Below are 15,883 nucleotides of genomic sequence, written 5' to 3' on the forward strand. Positions count from 1 at the left end.
ATAGATATAGATATAGATATAGATATAGATAGATAGATAGATAGATAGATAGATAGATAGATAGATAGATAGATAGATAGATAGATATAGAGATAGAGATAGAGATAGAGATAGATAGAGATAGAGATAGAGATAGAGATAGAGATAGAGATAGAGATAGAGATAGAGATAGAGATAGAGATGATAGAGATAGAGATAGAGATAGAGATAGAGATAGAGATAGAGATAGAGATAGAGATAGATAGAGATGATAGAGATAGAGATAGATAGAGATAGAGATAGATAGAGATAGAGATAGATAGAGATAGAGATAGAGATAGAGATGAGATAGAGATAGAGATAGAGATACACATGTATATACATATATATGCATATGTTTCACTGGCACCTGGGAAGGTAAAGAAGGCAGATCTGTGTTGGGCTCAGTTCTGTGCCTCTGGAAGATGCTTTTAAAGATGAATGTTATTCCCCTGGGACCAAATATTCCTGTTTAGCATACTGCAAATCTTTATCATACAGCAAATTTGATGAACCGTCACTTGTTTCCAATGCTATAGCAACCAGCCTAAGTCTCCCAAAGATTCCTCTGCACCACATTATTCTTTCCCAGATTCAGTACACTCAAGCATATTAGCCCTGTATTGCAAATTCCAGAACCAAGAGACAGGACATGAGCTATTAGTGTTTTCACAGGTAATTATTTAAGTACCAACACTAGAATGTTAAGAATGTTATTTCTCCTGCTAGAAATCGCCTGCTAGTGCTCTGGGAAAGTTGATTCCACTTGGCAGTTTGTTTTAATGTATGTGCTAATATGCAGAAAATGAGCTGTTAAAAAAGCTACAAAAGGTTAATCAACAAAACCCTTATATTTGAGGGTATGCAATATAATGCTCCACTATTTTCCATCTCCAAAAAGAAAGTAAAGTTATTTTTGTACTTTAAATAATGAATCCCTCAAATTCATTGTACATTCATATACTTCTTGGAAAAGACATAGGGGAAGTCATGACTCTAAACATGTTTTTCATTAGTAAGGAAATACTCCGCGGAGGATATGTGTAGAACTTTGTTTTTCTCCTCAGTGAAACAGTGTCTGTTGGACACTGGTTACTGCTAAAATAAATTAAATTTTACAGTGATTGGCTTACAGTAAGAGAATTGAGATTTTTCTCCCTATCAAATATATAAACTTATTGCATAAGCTTTTTAAAGACAATATTATCTTTCATTCAGTTTACAGAAACCAAACTACTTTGGTTGGTTTGTTTCACCTCAGTGCTCATGTTATGCTGTTTCAGCAACATCTGGAAATGAAAACAATGTGCAAAAATGCCTGAAGGGACTCACCATCTTTTACAAGAACAGAGAGAGTAAAAGCAGAGCTAGCAACATACAACTAGACAATGTTTTTCTACCCAAGTCAATTTTTGCAGCAGAGTTACCGCTTTCATCAAAAAAATACACAATACACACTATGCCTGATGCCATTTCAAGAAAGCACTTTGATAGAAATTGCTTTTAGTTCTGTCAATGTCAGTAGAAAATGCCAAAGTGCCAAAATACACATCACAGTTGTGCATGACTGTGCTAACCAAAAAAACCCAGTAAGGGCCAAGCTGACTTACAAGAGCTGCATTGTTTTTGTAAAAAACCAAAATTAATCCTTTGGGCTAGATGCCATTCTGTGTCATTGAAGCAAGCCTGGAGGTCAGCAGAAGCAACATGAATTTACAATAGCATGACTGAAAACAGAATCTTTCCTCTAGCACTTAAGTTTTATGCAGCATAAAATATGTATGAATGCTTGACAACTTTTCCTTTCATTATATTCAAAAGTGACTTTCTCTTCTCTCTAAAATAACACTATCAAACCAAGAGGGACTGCCAGAAATCTGTCACAGATAATAATCTATTTTCCAGGTTCCTGAATAGCAATGTAAAAGAAGATATTGAGTGTCAGTTCCCAACACATAAATTAAAGTTCTGTGCCTGTAATTAGGTCATGTTTCCCCCTGAAGAAGAATTATGCTTAATATTACAATGAATTTTAATTATTTTCTTATAAGTTGTAGGCTAGAGATGTTGTGGAATACCTACTTGAGGATTACTGATAAATAAGAGAAAAACTAAAAATTGCAAAAACTCCAATTACTTGCAAGGACATTTGCTCTAGAAAGACTATTATACCTGGTTTTACTCAAAGCTCAAATGGTGCAAATGCTGACTTTAAAAGCAAAGAAAATTCTTCTTTTTTTTCCCTTGCATTTGGATAAGGTGAAAAGGTGAAAGGAGCACTGGTTGTTTTAATTTACATAGTTGATAGCTTCATACCACAGAGTTGTGCACACTGCTTGAGGACTCTGTACTATTTTTTAAAAACACTGTTACATAGTATATGTTCAAGACCTTTGCTCTCCTAATCTGTCCATAAACATTTTTCTAAGTTTACAAAAACTTATTATCCTATGTTCTAACTGGAGACTGAACCTCCAGTATTTTTTCTTCTCCCCTTTCTTTTCTTTTTAAAAACTGTAACAATTGCTTTTTTACACCAGTAAGGTTTCATGCCCACCAAAAATTTTTCTAAAACAACAAACTTGGGGTAAATGAGATAATGGCAGACCATTTTTCCAAATCTGAGAACTTTCCCTTTGTTTCTACATCTGTAAGCCACCTCCTATTCTTCACCCTCTCCGCTGTATTTTCTCACTTCTGAAACAAGGCAGAATCTTTGAAGCCAGGTCCAAGGAATGATCCATTTCTGACCCCACTTATACAGGTAGTGGAGATGTCTCTGGACCCGTACCCCTACTCTGGTGCTTCACCCTGTTGGTCCAGATGCCCACACTGTGCAACGCTGACAGCTCCTGCCTGTCATGTCATTCACATCACATCGCCACAGCTAAAACAGCCTTGTCGCAACAGCTTGGGCCTCCCCCTGCCCCTGCGTGTCCTTTGGGTCACAGACACCTTGGGAATATTATGACTCTAAAAATGGGCATCTCTTCATAAAGTGGTGAATAATAATAAGGTTACCACATAACTTGTAATTTTTGCACTTTTTAATCAAAGACATTCAGAATACGTTGCATGTGCAGAAGGAAGAGGGCTGGAAGGAAGAGGGCATAAGAATTTCTTAGAGGGCAAACTCTTGCAGAGATATGTTGGAGGACAAGCCAGGCTGGCAGAGTAAGAACTGTTTTGTCCATACTGTCTATTGTAATGGACACCAGAACAGTATAACTACTGAACTATTCCTGGATCTCTGTGCTGATTGTGGAGAAAATATTGATCTCACAGGAAGACGATATCTTAGAAATGATGCAGCCTGCATCCAATGGGGAGAGTTATAGCAACAAGACCTTGAGATGAAACAAGGAGCACCCTCGGTTTCCTGAATCCATCCAAATGGTTCTACTTTTTTACCAAATAATTATGAGTGAACTTCCTGCTTGATGTAGTTGGCAAATTAGCTGAGTAAAGTCTGACTGACACCTAGGTACATGCACAATGGTACATATACATATGTACAGTGACTGTAACTTATACTATCCATTAAAAAGTGACTGAATTCCTTTTATCTTCTGCTACTTCACTTATTCGTAGCCATTTACAGAACATAACTACCAAAATAAATAGGCAGTAGCAGTATATATTTAATTTATTAGAAATGGTTAATCATATGCTGGGTTACCATGAGATGTGTTTAGTTAATCCTCTCTCAAATAGAAGCAAAGTAAAAATCACACTTCAAATAGATTTCGTACTTTTTCTCACCAGTTTGTAGTAAAAATTAAATTTGCTACAAGGTAAACTAAAGAGCTAAGAGAGCACAAAGTCCAATCACTTCTCCAGTAGTACCAACTGACAGAAAAGTTTACAGGAACCACTACATCCTGTCATTAACAGCAATTCCTATTTTTCCACAGTTAAGAAGCTTATTGGTGCTGGGAGGTATTTGTGCCATTGCTGAAAGACCTGGCTGACCTTATTATGTGGTTGCCATCATGTTGCCATCTATCACAAACCATGGTCAGCACAGGTGTGGGAATCCTGGAAATGGGTTTTCTCCAAGAACCACCTGTATGGAGGAAGAGGTAGAGATGCAGAGATGGCAAACTAGCATACTGGGGGAAAGCATGTAATATTTTGGATATGCACTCTTTCTGATATTAGAAAATATTCATTTCCCTTTATATTATATGAATACTTTGTGGTGTCCTAGGAACACTGTTGTTGGGTTGTGCATAAACACAACAAATATAACTATAGTTCCACTCTCTATTGTATCCTTTTGTCTATTTCCTTATTATAATCTAAAAAGAAATAATCTAAATGGAATAAAAACTCCCACATATTCACTTCAATCAGTACATGTAAATCGTGGAAGACTTTAAAATGTAAACTTAAGTATATTTTATAACGCCCTTTCCAAAAACACCATCTTTCTGATCCAAGAGATAATGCTGTTTTTAAATAAACATCCTTGGCTTGATAAACCAATCTTTAGAGACAAGTTTCTTAATGCACTTTTGCATTCAACCACAATATGCTAACAGAGAATCCACTGAAATAAATATCTGTATTCTTAAGGTAACTGCAAAATATTAGGCACCTTTATAGTATTCAGAGCTAAGGGGCTTACCTTCCATTCATCAGAGTCATAACCTAAATATTTACAAACTTGACTAGAACCAGATTAGCAATTACAGTAATTTCACGACCATAAGGCGCACCAGACTCTAAGGTATACCTCTGGGAGTCAGGAAATTTCACAACTTTGTACAGTAATTTCACGATTATAAGCCGCACCATTTTGACTAAAATTTTGGTCCGAACCCAAAGTGCGGTTTATAATCAGGTGCGGCTTATATACGGACAAAGAATGAAAAGTTGCTGTTTTAGTTTGGAGGACAGGTGTCTGCTGAGAAAGGCAGGAACTTCTCTTTGAAATGGAGAATGTAAACCCCCTCCCTCCAAATTATTAGAATTTTGAAATCAAGGGGCTTTCAGGCAAAGATATGGGAATTAGGAATATCAGTTCTTTACTAGGGAAACAGTTCTTTACTAGGGAAATTAAAATAGAAATACAGTACTACAAAGAAACAAACTCCAAACCCTGACAAAGTCAGAGTACAACCTGACACCCCGTCAGGCAGGGTGTTGGTAGCAATCCCATTAAATGGTGGTTGCAGTTCTCTTGCAGTGACAGATGTGGTTCAGTTGGAGCAGTGCTCCTGTAGAAGGTGCAGTTTCCCTCTGGAGGTCTGTGGTGATGTGGAGAAATCCAGTTTTCCTCTGGAGTCCAGTGGAGAAAGGGGCTCCCTTAGTGTCCCAAAACCTCTGTTTTTATCTTGGTAAGAAATGTTGGGTTCTTCCCTCTGGCTGGAGCAATTTGCAATGGGATGAAGTAATTTTATCAGTCCCACAGTGGGACTCAATGGGCCATTAGCGAAAATGACCTCTGGAGGAAGGATGGGTTGTGAAAAGATAAAGAACAATGCTCTGCCTGGTTTCAATGGATGGCCCATTAGCAGAATATCTGCTGTTGAGATAAGGATCACTGCCCCCACCCTCAACAGATGGTGATAGAATAGATATCTTTTATCACAATTTGTATTGTAACCTGCGGCTTATAATCAGGTGCGGCTTATATATGGACAAAGAATGAAAAGTTGCTGAAACCCAGAAGTGCGGCTTATACTCAGTGCGGCTTATAATCGTGAAATTACTGTACATTATATAAGGCGCACCGAACTATAAGGTGCACTTTTTTTTGTAGTGAGGATCCGCCCCCAGCTCCCCCCACATTGCTGATGGCCGCGGTCCCGCCTGCCCCTGCCAGCCACGGTACTGCCGGACCCTATTGGCTGTGGCCCTGCCAGCCCCGGAGCTGCGGCTCTGCCTGCACCTGCCAGCTGGGGCACGGCAGCTCCACCTGCCCCTATCGGCCACAGCCCCAGTGGCCTGGGCACCGCGGTCCCACCTTCCACTATCGGCTGTGGCCCCCCTGGCCACGGCACCGCGGCCCCACCTGCCAGTGCTGGCTGCAGCCCTGCTGGCCACGCCTGCCAGTGCCAGCCATGGCCCTGCTGGCTTTGCCTGCCCCTATTGCTGCAGCCCCGCTGGCCCCGAAGCCGCAGCCCTGCCTACCCATGCCAGCTGAAGCCCTACCAGCCCCAGTGCCGCGGCCCCACTTGCCCCTATTGGCCACAGCCCCGCCTGCCTGTGCTGGCCGCGGCCCCGCTGGCCTCGCCTGCCCGTGCCAGCTGTGGCCCCGCTTGCTTTGCCTGCCCCTATCAGCGGCGGCCAGCCGGCCCCACCTGCCCCTATCGACTGCGGCCCCACTGCCCCCATCGGCTGCGGTCCCGCTGCCCCCAGCACCATGGTCCCGCCTGTCCCTATCAGCTATGGCCCTGCAGGGCCGCCCTCGGCTCAGGGTGGCACGGGGCGGGGCTGCCCTCAGTTTGGGGCCACCCTCAGCTCGGGCCGCCTGTGGCTCGGGGATGGTACGGGGCCGCCCACTCCCTCCCTCCCCGCACGGCTCCTGCTGGCCGGGGACTGCCCAGTCCTGCCCACCCCACACGGCTCCTGCTGGCCAGGGGCTGCCCGGTCCCGACCCCCTCGTCGCTCGGCTCACGGCTCGCACTTCTGGGTTGGTAAATTTCACAACTTTGTACATTATATAAGGTGCACTGGACTATAAGGCGCACTTCCGGGTTTGGACCAAAATTTTAGTCAAAAAGGTGCGCCTTATAGTCATGAAATTACTGTACTGATGCAGCACGGAAAGCAACAAAAATTGAGTCCCCTTCCTGTCAAACTTACTGAATTAAAAAAGAATTAGAAGGATATGTTTCTAGTTAGTTCTGTCCAGATCTACTCACATAAATTACATTCCAAGTTAGGATTATCATTTAACCACTGACTATTTCACAGTTTTTCTCCTGAAGGAAATTCTGTGGAAGACAGTGAGTGTTCAAGTAGTAGTTGAAAAAAGCCTTATCTCTCATGCTAAAATAGTGATCAGGAAAGGTCCCATCTAACTCTGTTCAACAGCTCAGAGGAAATGAGACCAAAACAAGTAAACTGAACTTCAGCCTCCTATATAAATTGAGAAAGCTTATCAAGGACAATACCCTAGTTTATTGATTCTTGGGTTCCTCCATCCTTCCAAAGTGTCAGTGCAACCAATAAAGAGTTCCATTGTTCTCTGGGGAATATCTGAAAAAGGTACCATCTATGCTTTAGAATGCATAGCTTGCTGCTTTTTAGGCAATTCTCCAGTGAAAGTCAGTGACTGATGAAACGGGATTTACAAATCCATCAACTATACTCATCAGTTTTCTTAAACAAAGAATGCCTGAAATCAGGAATTCTATTTCTTGATCTGATTGTTTTGAGTCTACTGTACCAAAATGCTAAACCAGACTACAGAGAAAATGTGTGATAAAAAAATTATAACTACTATAAGTATTTCTGTGTCTCAGTTCTATGAAATTCAAACTCACAAATGCCTATTCATGTAGCTGCATTCACCGCTTAAGATCAATAGCCAAAAATATACAGAGAGAAACAGAGGGGCAAATCTGGCTATCTGTGAACATTCTGAATTTTTAATATTCAGACTTGTCTGATGCTAAGTCATCATTCTGTTTTTCATGGACAGAATTTCTGTCTCTCAACTTTATAATGCTGACAAGTGCCTCAGGGGAATCTGCCTCCACTTATTAACATTCAGTGTATAACCTACTACCAGTAATATAAAAAAGACCTGGTGGGAAATGTTATCTTCCCACAAGAAGTGCACTTGTGCTCTGTGTATATACATTCCCTATTTAAGCCTTCATTTAACCACCAAGGCAAAAATACTTCTTGATTCCCACGTCAAGTGCCCCAAGGAATTGTCACTGGAAGAGTACCACTTTAGATCTATCAGAGAGAGACATTTTATTACCTGAAGGATGCTATCTTAACCCAAGGTCTAAAATATAGATGAACTGCAATTCAGATGACATGAGATCTAGCAGAAAGATAGAAGGGTGGAAAGCTTCCAAGCGATTCCACAGGGAGAAGGTTGATTTATTTAATACAGATAAATATGACAAAAAGATATTCATATCCCTAGTTTTAATAAGTTTATGCTTGACAGGAGGAACTGAACTGAAGTCTTGAGCAGCAGCTAATACAAGATGTTAACTAATAGAGCTGGAGGAGGAAAAAAGAAGCTTCAAGCAGATAAATTCAAGTTAAAGGCAGGAGATTTTGGACACTGAAATTTTCTCTGTTTCTTATGGGCTGAAGGAGATTATGTCCTTTTTGCAATGACTTATCATCTGTACTGTAGGGTAAAATCCCAGGGATCTTCATACACCATCTAGTATTTAAGTACAGCAGAGAATGATTAGATATGAAAGGTCAAAACTGCCTATGAAAAGATGAGTGAGAAAGTAAACAGAGGATAGATCAAGATACTGTTTTAAAATCTGCAGAGATGTTCAATTCCACAGTGAAAACAAAGATTTGAGGTTTGCTTTAAAAACGCATTGTAAAGCTATTAGATGACTCCTCAGGACTGTTGTTTTGAATGTTACTATTGTCTCTTTGAGTAAAGCAATGTGCTTTTTAATGTCATCCATTTTTTCCCTGTGTTGAAAGCTTCAGAAAAGTTTGGTTTCCTTAGGAAGGAATTTGGGTTAAGTTGCTGAAGCAGGTAAATGAAACTAAGAGGAAAGAAAGGAGGCAACTGCGAGACAGGCTGTGGCTTAACCCTGCACTGAATGCATTTGCATATGGCTTTGGGAAAATTTGCTAAAAAGTTTTTATAGCCAAGAGACACTTGGCAGCATGACACTTTCCACTGGCTCAAGAAAGAAGACATTAACTTGTTGAAGCTTATAAATAAATACAGCTTCATCAACAACTTATTCTAGTTGCAACATTACAAATATTGAGTAGGTTCTTAGTATGTATTCAAACTAAACTACTTTTAAACTGCAGCAGAATATCAGAATCCTTTAATATGCAAAACCATATTGAAAATCTGCTTTCAAAAAGTTCTAAATGCAAGATCACATCTTTCTTCCATCTTGTCAGCCCAGTATTACTTCCATCAATCCTTTGTGTAAATCCCAGTACTACTTCCATCAATCCTTTGTGTAAATCCAAACATTTCTAGAAAGTTTGCCTGAACCTCATAATGACAAAATCAGAATTTAATCCAAAACTATACAGAGCAGTAAAGATAAATCTCTTGAGTGTTTTCTGTGATTCTCTACTGTTATTAATCCCTAAGATGAGGCATTCACAATTGTGAAGATATTAATCAAAGTTTACTTTGCAAAGAAAAAATCAATAGGATGTTTAACTCCTGATTTATACACAAGCTTTAAGTATTTCACCTTTGTAATTCTGCACAGTCAGTAGCTTATCTCTTCTAATTAAATCTTTATTTCAGCTCTCAGTGGGCCTGATTTTCCTCTTACTAACAGCAAGTTTATTAATATAACTCCCATCAATCAAATGGTGGTAGCATTTTACTGAGATTAATGTAGGAAAATGCCAAAATCAAAGTCATTGACTTTGTACAAGAATTTTGCCAGTATGTTCATAGCTAAGCAGTGCTTACTGGATGCTTAACGAAATGCTGGGCAGGGCAGGGATTTTTTGCTGTTTAGAAACCTGTTTTGAAAGTACAATTGGCAAGATGATAAAAAAAGAAAATAATTTACTCAGGAAGAAAATTAGGCAGTAAGTCTAACTATAAGAGCTAATCATCTTTGTCCTTTTCATATGTAATATAAACTGAAAGTTCATGCGCATATTAATGCAAAATACTCTGTTATACTCAGCATTTTGTTATGGGCATCAGAATGTAGACCTTATCAACACAGTAAAACATTTATTACTGTTTTTCACCAGTTCTTTATTGCCTCTACCATTTACCTCTCTGAAGCCCAGGACAGGTCATTGACTAGCCATTTGTTCACTATTAAACAACTTATAGTCAGGTCAATTAAAACCTGAAATTCTGGTTTGCAAGTCAACACAAAAGCCAGTTGCTTTTTAATTGTAACACAAAAATCGTACCTACTATATACTACAATATATATAACCACCCCCATTTTTTTTATGCCCATGTGAAATAAATATGAAATGTTCATAATACATTATCAGATGTGTAGAGTTGAGGTTGTGGTTTGAAAGTGACTGAAGGCGTGAAAGGAGCAGCAAGGTAAATAGTATCTAACATAATTGAAGAAGAAAATAAAATGTATCTTGACAAAACCAGAAGTGATCTATCGAAAATTTTCTAGAAACTGCTGATGCAAATAACAACTATCTGTGTTTTTTTAAAAGTAGTAACAATAGAGTGAGAGAGGTAACTGAGGTATGACAGACAGTAGGAATGTCTCATTCTAAAGATCGTTTTGAACTCCAAACAATGAGTGAAGAAGTTTCAGATACACAAGACAATTTTAATAATTATAACAATATCATTTTTCTTTTACTTTTCCCAAGAATAAAGTAATGGGATGAATTATCCTGCCAAAATATGAACAAAATTGAAAAAGAGACCGAGAGAATTTAATGAATAATAGAATACATTGAAATCTCCAGCAAGTACGGCATGCAGTTAAATAAATGAAGGTACAATTAAGTGCTGTTTTGAACAACAAAGGATAACATGAAATAATATTCTAGTTGGGATCTGTTAACACTGTGAAAAAAACGATCCCTGACAAAAATTGAACAGACGGCAGAGGAGGGGATCTCTGGGAGATAGAAAACTGTTAAGAACAGACTGCCTGATGGAAGCTCCCCGTTTCTCTGATTTTAAATGCAAAGTAATGTGTGCTTCATGATTCCAGTGAATCACCTACTATTATCCAAATGTTTTCCCACAGCATGCTATGTAACCTCTCATGATCACTGTATTTACACAAAAAAGTGTACACATACACATAGAAGTTAAACATTTTACATTCCTGCTTTTTATGTGATCATTTTATGGTATTGTATCCCTTCATTCACTGCACTTCTATGCATAATTATTTCATTTTTACATTTGTAAAGTGTCATCAAAATATATAAATTCCAGCTGCCTTTCTCTCTGAAACAAAATGCTCACATGAATTAGGTATGAAAGTTCTGTCAAGTCAACAAGAAAACCTTTTTCTCCTACTGTCTGATCCCTCCTAGTCATCAAGAAGCACTTCATAAAGTAGTAGTTAGGTAAGCAGGTCAGCTGTGCCCAGCAACCAGTGAGAAAAGTGGGAATTCAATTGTATTTCAAAAATTGGGAGGTTAGATTCTTCTGTTTATCTGAAGTCTGTACCTGCAAAGTTAGAGCTCCCTGAGTCAGTGCATCCTTAATGTATTCAAGGGAAATTGTGACAAATAACACCAGACAAACCAGAAGTCTGTACTTTAACTGCAGAACTGTGAAGGAACAAGACTGCTACCTGCACATCAGCTTACAGTTCTCTCATGCAAGTCCTACCAGTCAGTACAACTACCACTTCCATAATCAGCATTACACCATGACCCAGAATGAAGTACTGATGTCCACCTGTTAACTCAAAAACTGACATTAAAGCTGCTAATGTAAGCAAATTTGTAAATAATGGGAAGCATATTGAATAAAGACCCAGAGACTTTAACTTGCTCCTGGAAAAAATATGCTATTACAGGTGGCAGGCAGCAATGCAGCAGATATGAAACCCAAAACAGATTTGCATCAAGGCTGTGGTTTTAGTTGGTCTAATATTTTGTGGTAACCAGGCTGCATTCCTCCCATTAGAGTCTATATAGAAGTATTCATACCCTACACAGAAGGCTGCACACTTGACTACAGTAATTTCACGAATACAAGCCACACCAATTTGACCAAAATTTTGGTGGAAACCCGCAAGTGCGGCCAATATTCCGGGGTGGCTAATACATTAACAAAATTCTAAAAGCTGCCAACACGGAAGTGAGAGCCCGCGGCAGCCCCAAGCCAAGCTGGAGCCCGGCCGGCCCCGGCAGAGGTGAGAAAGTCTGGCAGAGGCGGGGCCAGCAGTGTGGGGGGCGGGCGGCAGAGCCTGAGCCAGCAGGGCGGGGCAGGGGGGGCGGCAGAGCCTGAGCCAGCAGGGCGGGGGAGCCCGGGAGAACTGGGGCTAGCAGTGCAGGGGAGCATGGCAGAAGCAGGAAGGCCGGCGGGTGGGGCTGCCTGGCAGCGGGGGAAGCCCAGCAGAATCGGGGCCAGCAGCGTGGGGGAGCCCGGCGGTGCGGGGGCCTACAGTGCCGGCCAGGGCGAGGAAACGCGGCGGCGGTGCAGACGGGAGGGGGCGGCCGGCGAGCCTGGTGGCAGCGGCAGCAGCCCTGCCGGCGGGGCGAGTGAACGCGGCGCAGGGCGAGCGCGCCGCGGGGCGAGCGAACGCGGCGCGAGCGAAAGCGGTGCGAGCGAAAGCGGCGCGGGGCGGGCGCGGCGCGGGGCGGGCACGGCGCGAGCGAAGGCGGCGCGAGCGAACGCGGCGCGAGCGAAAGCAGCACGGGGCGGGCGCGGCGCGAGCGAAAGCGGCGCGAGCGAACGCGGCGCGAGCGAAAGCGGCGCGAGCGAAAGCTGTGCGGGGCGAACGCGGCGCGGCGCGGGGCGAACGCGGCGCGGGGCGAGCGGCGAGCCCGGCGGCGGCGGCAGCCCTGCCAGCCGGGCGAGCGAACGCGGCAGCGGGGCGGTGCTGACGGGAGAGGGGGGCCAGCGAGCCCGGTGGCGGCAGCAGCACCACCCGGCCAGCCCCGCCGAGCCGTGGCGCTGAGCTGGGCCACCCGGCCCCGTCGGCAACCATGAGCGGGCCGAGCCTTCCTGGCCCCGCCCCGAGCCAGTAAAGCCCGCTATGCCGCGATCCTGTTACTAATTGGCCAATTTGTGAAAGCTGCGCACGGATTCTCGCGACGAACGAAAGTGCGGCTAATATTCGGGGTGCGGCTTATCTATTGACAAAGACAGCAATATTGTCGAGGCACCGGGGGTGCGGCTTATAATCCGTGCGGCTTGTATTCGTGAAACTACTGTATATGACATTCTCCTTTGTCAGTTGATAAAAATAGCCAGTGAAAAAAATGTGCACCTTTAATCAATAGGATCACAATGATCCGAAATCTCTGTGCCAAAGGCAGACCATTTTGACTTCTAGAAAACCTAGTAGGTTTATATAATGACATCTGTTAATTCCCTGCAGAAGGGGGGAAAAAGAAGTTTGCTGCTATATTTACAGTACAACAGCAGCATTCTTTCTGCAGCCTTACCTGGCAGATGCCATATTTTCTTTTCCTATGTTCACACCCACAATTAATTTCACAGGCACTGAAATGCCAGTTGCAACAAAATAACAATGAAGTATTGAAATAAATCTAAATTTTCAAGGGATAGCTATGCAGATCTAAAAAATCCATGCAAATAGTTATAATATTCTTACTATAAAAAAGAATGGATTTCTTTTTTCAAGGAGAGATTCCCTAGTTATTGAAAAATATTAGGAGCGGTGTAATTATTAGATTACACCTAGAAAGAGAATACACTCCCATTTTGAAACCAAATATTTTCACAGAGAAAACTGCAAGCCACAAGGAAGAAAGAAAAAGAAGAAATGCTGCCTCATAGATAAGGGGTGATTTCTTCACAGAATAAGATAATGTACATCTTTTTTTTTTAATTCTAACAACTGTTTCAACATTTTCATACCTCTTACTCAATGAAACAGTAAAAGATTTAATATAGTTGCAATATAAATTTTAAAGTTTGTAAAAAATTGTTCAAGTCTTTAGGTACATAGTAATTTTAAGCAACACCAACCAAATTGATACCAAACTAAAAGAATCCAAAGTACACTTACCTGATGAGATGTCTATCCGGTTCTTCTTCACTTGGGTGACATTGATATGGACACTGACTTTGCCCTCATTTATGTCAATCTCAACATTCCCCAGGTCATCTGCAAAGTTGCTGAGGAGAAGGAGTCCGTTTGGGTTCCAGGTCCGGAAGAGAAAACTGACTGAAAACAGATCCTGGCTTGGACGACCAGGAACCTCAAGGTAACTGGTGGCATTGAAAAAGACAGGCACTGTATGTGGCTCCACACAAGAAAAACTTAAATTTCCCTAAGCAAAACACATACACACAGAGAGAGGGAAAAAAAAAAAAAAAAAAAAAAGTAAGATTCCACTAAATTCATATCTACCTCTAGAAAAGTATTCTAGATTTTGTTCATGTGCCATTAGTGTCATCATTATTGTTAGTATTATAATAGTTGCTGATTTTTTTCTGTTTTTTTTTTTCTAGCAGTGGCTCCATTATCTTTTGTACTGTACATGCACAAAATAACAGGTAGTCACCCTTGGAGAACTGTAGTCTAAGAACAAGCTTAGATGAAAGCATTACTATTTCTAGTTAAAAGATAAAGGAATTAATCGCAGATAAACTTGGGCTTGTCTGTGGTCCCCATAGAAACCTATAGCAGAACAGTATATAAAAATGTGTGCAGATTTCCAAATACCCTGATATCAATGTGTCAATCAATACAATTAATGATGTTCCAAAATAATGATGCATAATATCTGAACAGTCAGCCTCTCTTATGTTTTCAACTAAATGATACTACATATGCTAATATTTCAATTCATGAAGCAGAAAGATTTGGAGTAGCTGATCATGAACAACACTCAATATTTTTGGATAGTAAATAATTTTGTCTGAAAAAGAAAGAAACAGCAGTTTTTACACTTTAATTTGTTATTCTTCAGGAAATAAACAAAAGATCCAGTCATCTTCATTGATCTACAGGCCTTTAAAATGTATCTATAAATAAGACTAGGATTACGGACATGAATTTTTCTCTCTGGTTCTCATGTCATTTCTCACAAAAAAAGTCCAAATTGGTAGGATATTACTGTTTGGTAATATTGGTAGGATAATACTTTTTTTTTTTCTTTTTCTTTTTCATTAGAAATCATACTTTGTAGCAATTTATGTCCAGAATTAACTTATTACTGCGTGAATGCAAATATAATCTTATAATATGTGGCAAAGTGGATCCTGTCCTATGGTTAGGCTATCTCATGCACTGTTGCAAGCGGAAATCATGTGGCAATTTTAGTTCTATTTGGGAAGAAACAACGTTATCTGATGCAGTACAGAAATTATTACTAAAATCAAGATAGTAATTCCTCTGATATTTATTTGTACATTTAAAAAAAGGTACATAGATGTTTAGATGTCCACCTAAGTAGTGTTCAGAATCCTAGTAGAAGACAGTCACCATAACTATTTTAACTATTGCACACCTATTTTAAATTCCATATGACTGACTTCCTGATTTAGGCTTTTATGTCACATTTCTGTACTCATAGTGTATAAGTGCATCTGACAGTTCATCTTGAGGGAAAGTAAAGAATTTAGAAGCATGATAGGAAGTTTGTGTCTGAAAATGTGTGGGAGGAAAGACCTAAGAAAATTTTTTAAACAAGTAATATTCAATTGGAGATGATGGATTACATCAATAAGCAAGTTTTAGCACTCATTTGCCAATGTCCAAACCCATCATATTTTAAAAGAACATCACATCAGAGAGTAGCTTATCTGTATCATAGTGAGATACAACTGGTCTGGTAGATTCAGCCTCCTATATTGGATTTCCATGTAAAAAACCAAATTAATAAAAATAGTATTTTCTTGAGCACCAGGATAAATACTTTGATTACTGTGTGTAACAACCTCTTTTTTTTCTGAAGAACATCAGGAGCTGTACAGAGTCTACTTCTAAAGGCCAGCAGAACTAGTAGTAATTCTGCTATCAAGTTGGCAGCCTCTGTGATCAATTAAGGAACACTGATGTTTCCA

At 40.5% G+C, this 15,883-nt stretch overlaps 1 protein-coding gene across 1 annotated transcript in view; it reads right to left on the reverse strand.

Moving 5' to 3' along the window:
• Positions 1–15,883, reverse strand: part of CNTNAP2 (contactin associated protein 2) — a 1,181,910-nt gene that overhangs the window by 581,656 nt on the left and 584,371 nt on the right. The window contains 1 exon segment of the mRNA XM_033052691.1: positions 13,881–14,145. Coding sequence (XP_032908582.1) covers positions 13,881–14,145 — 265 coding nt within the window.

This window comes from Catharus ustulatus, chromosome 1, assembly GCF_009819885.2.
Source record: "Catharus ustulatus isolate bCatUst1 chromosome 1, bCatUst1.pri.v2, whole genome shotgun sequence".
NCBI lineage: Eukaryota > Metazoa > Chordata > Aves > Passeriformes > Turdidae > Catharus > Catharus ustulatus.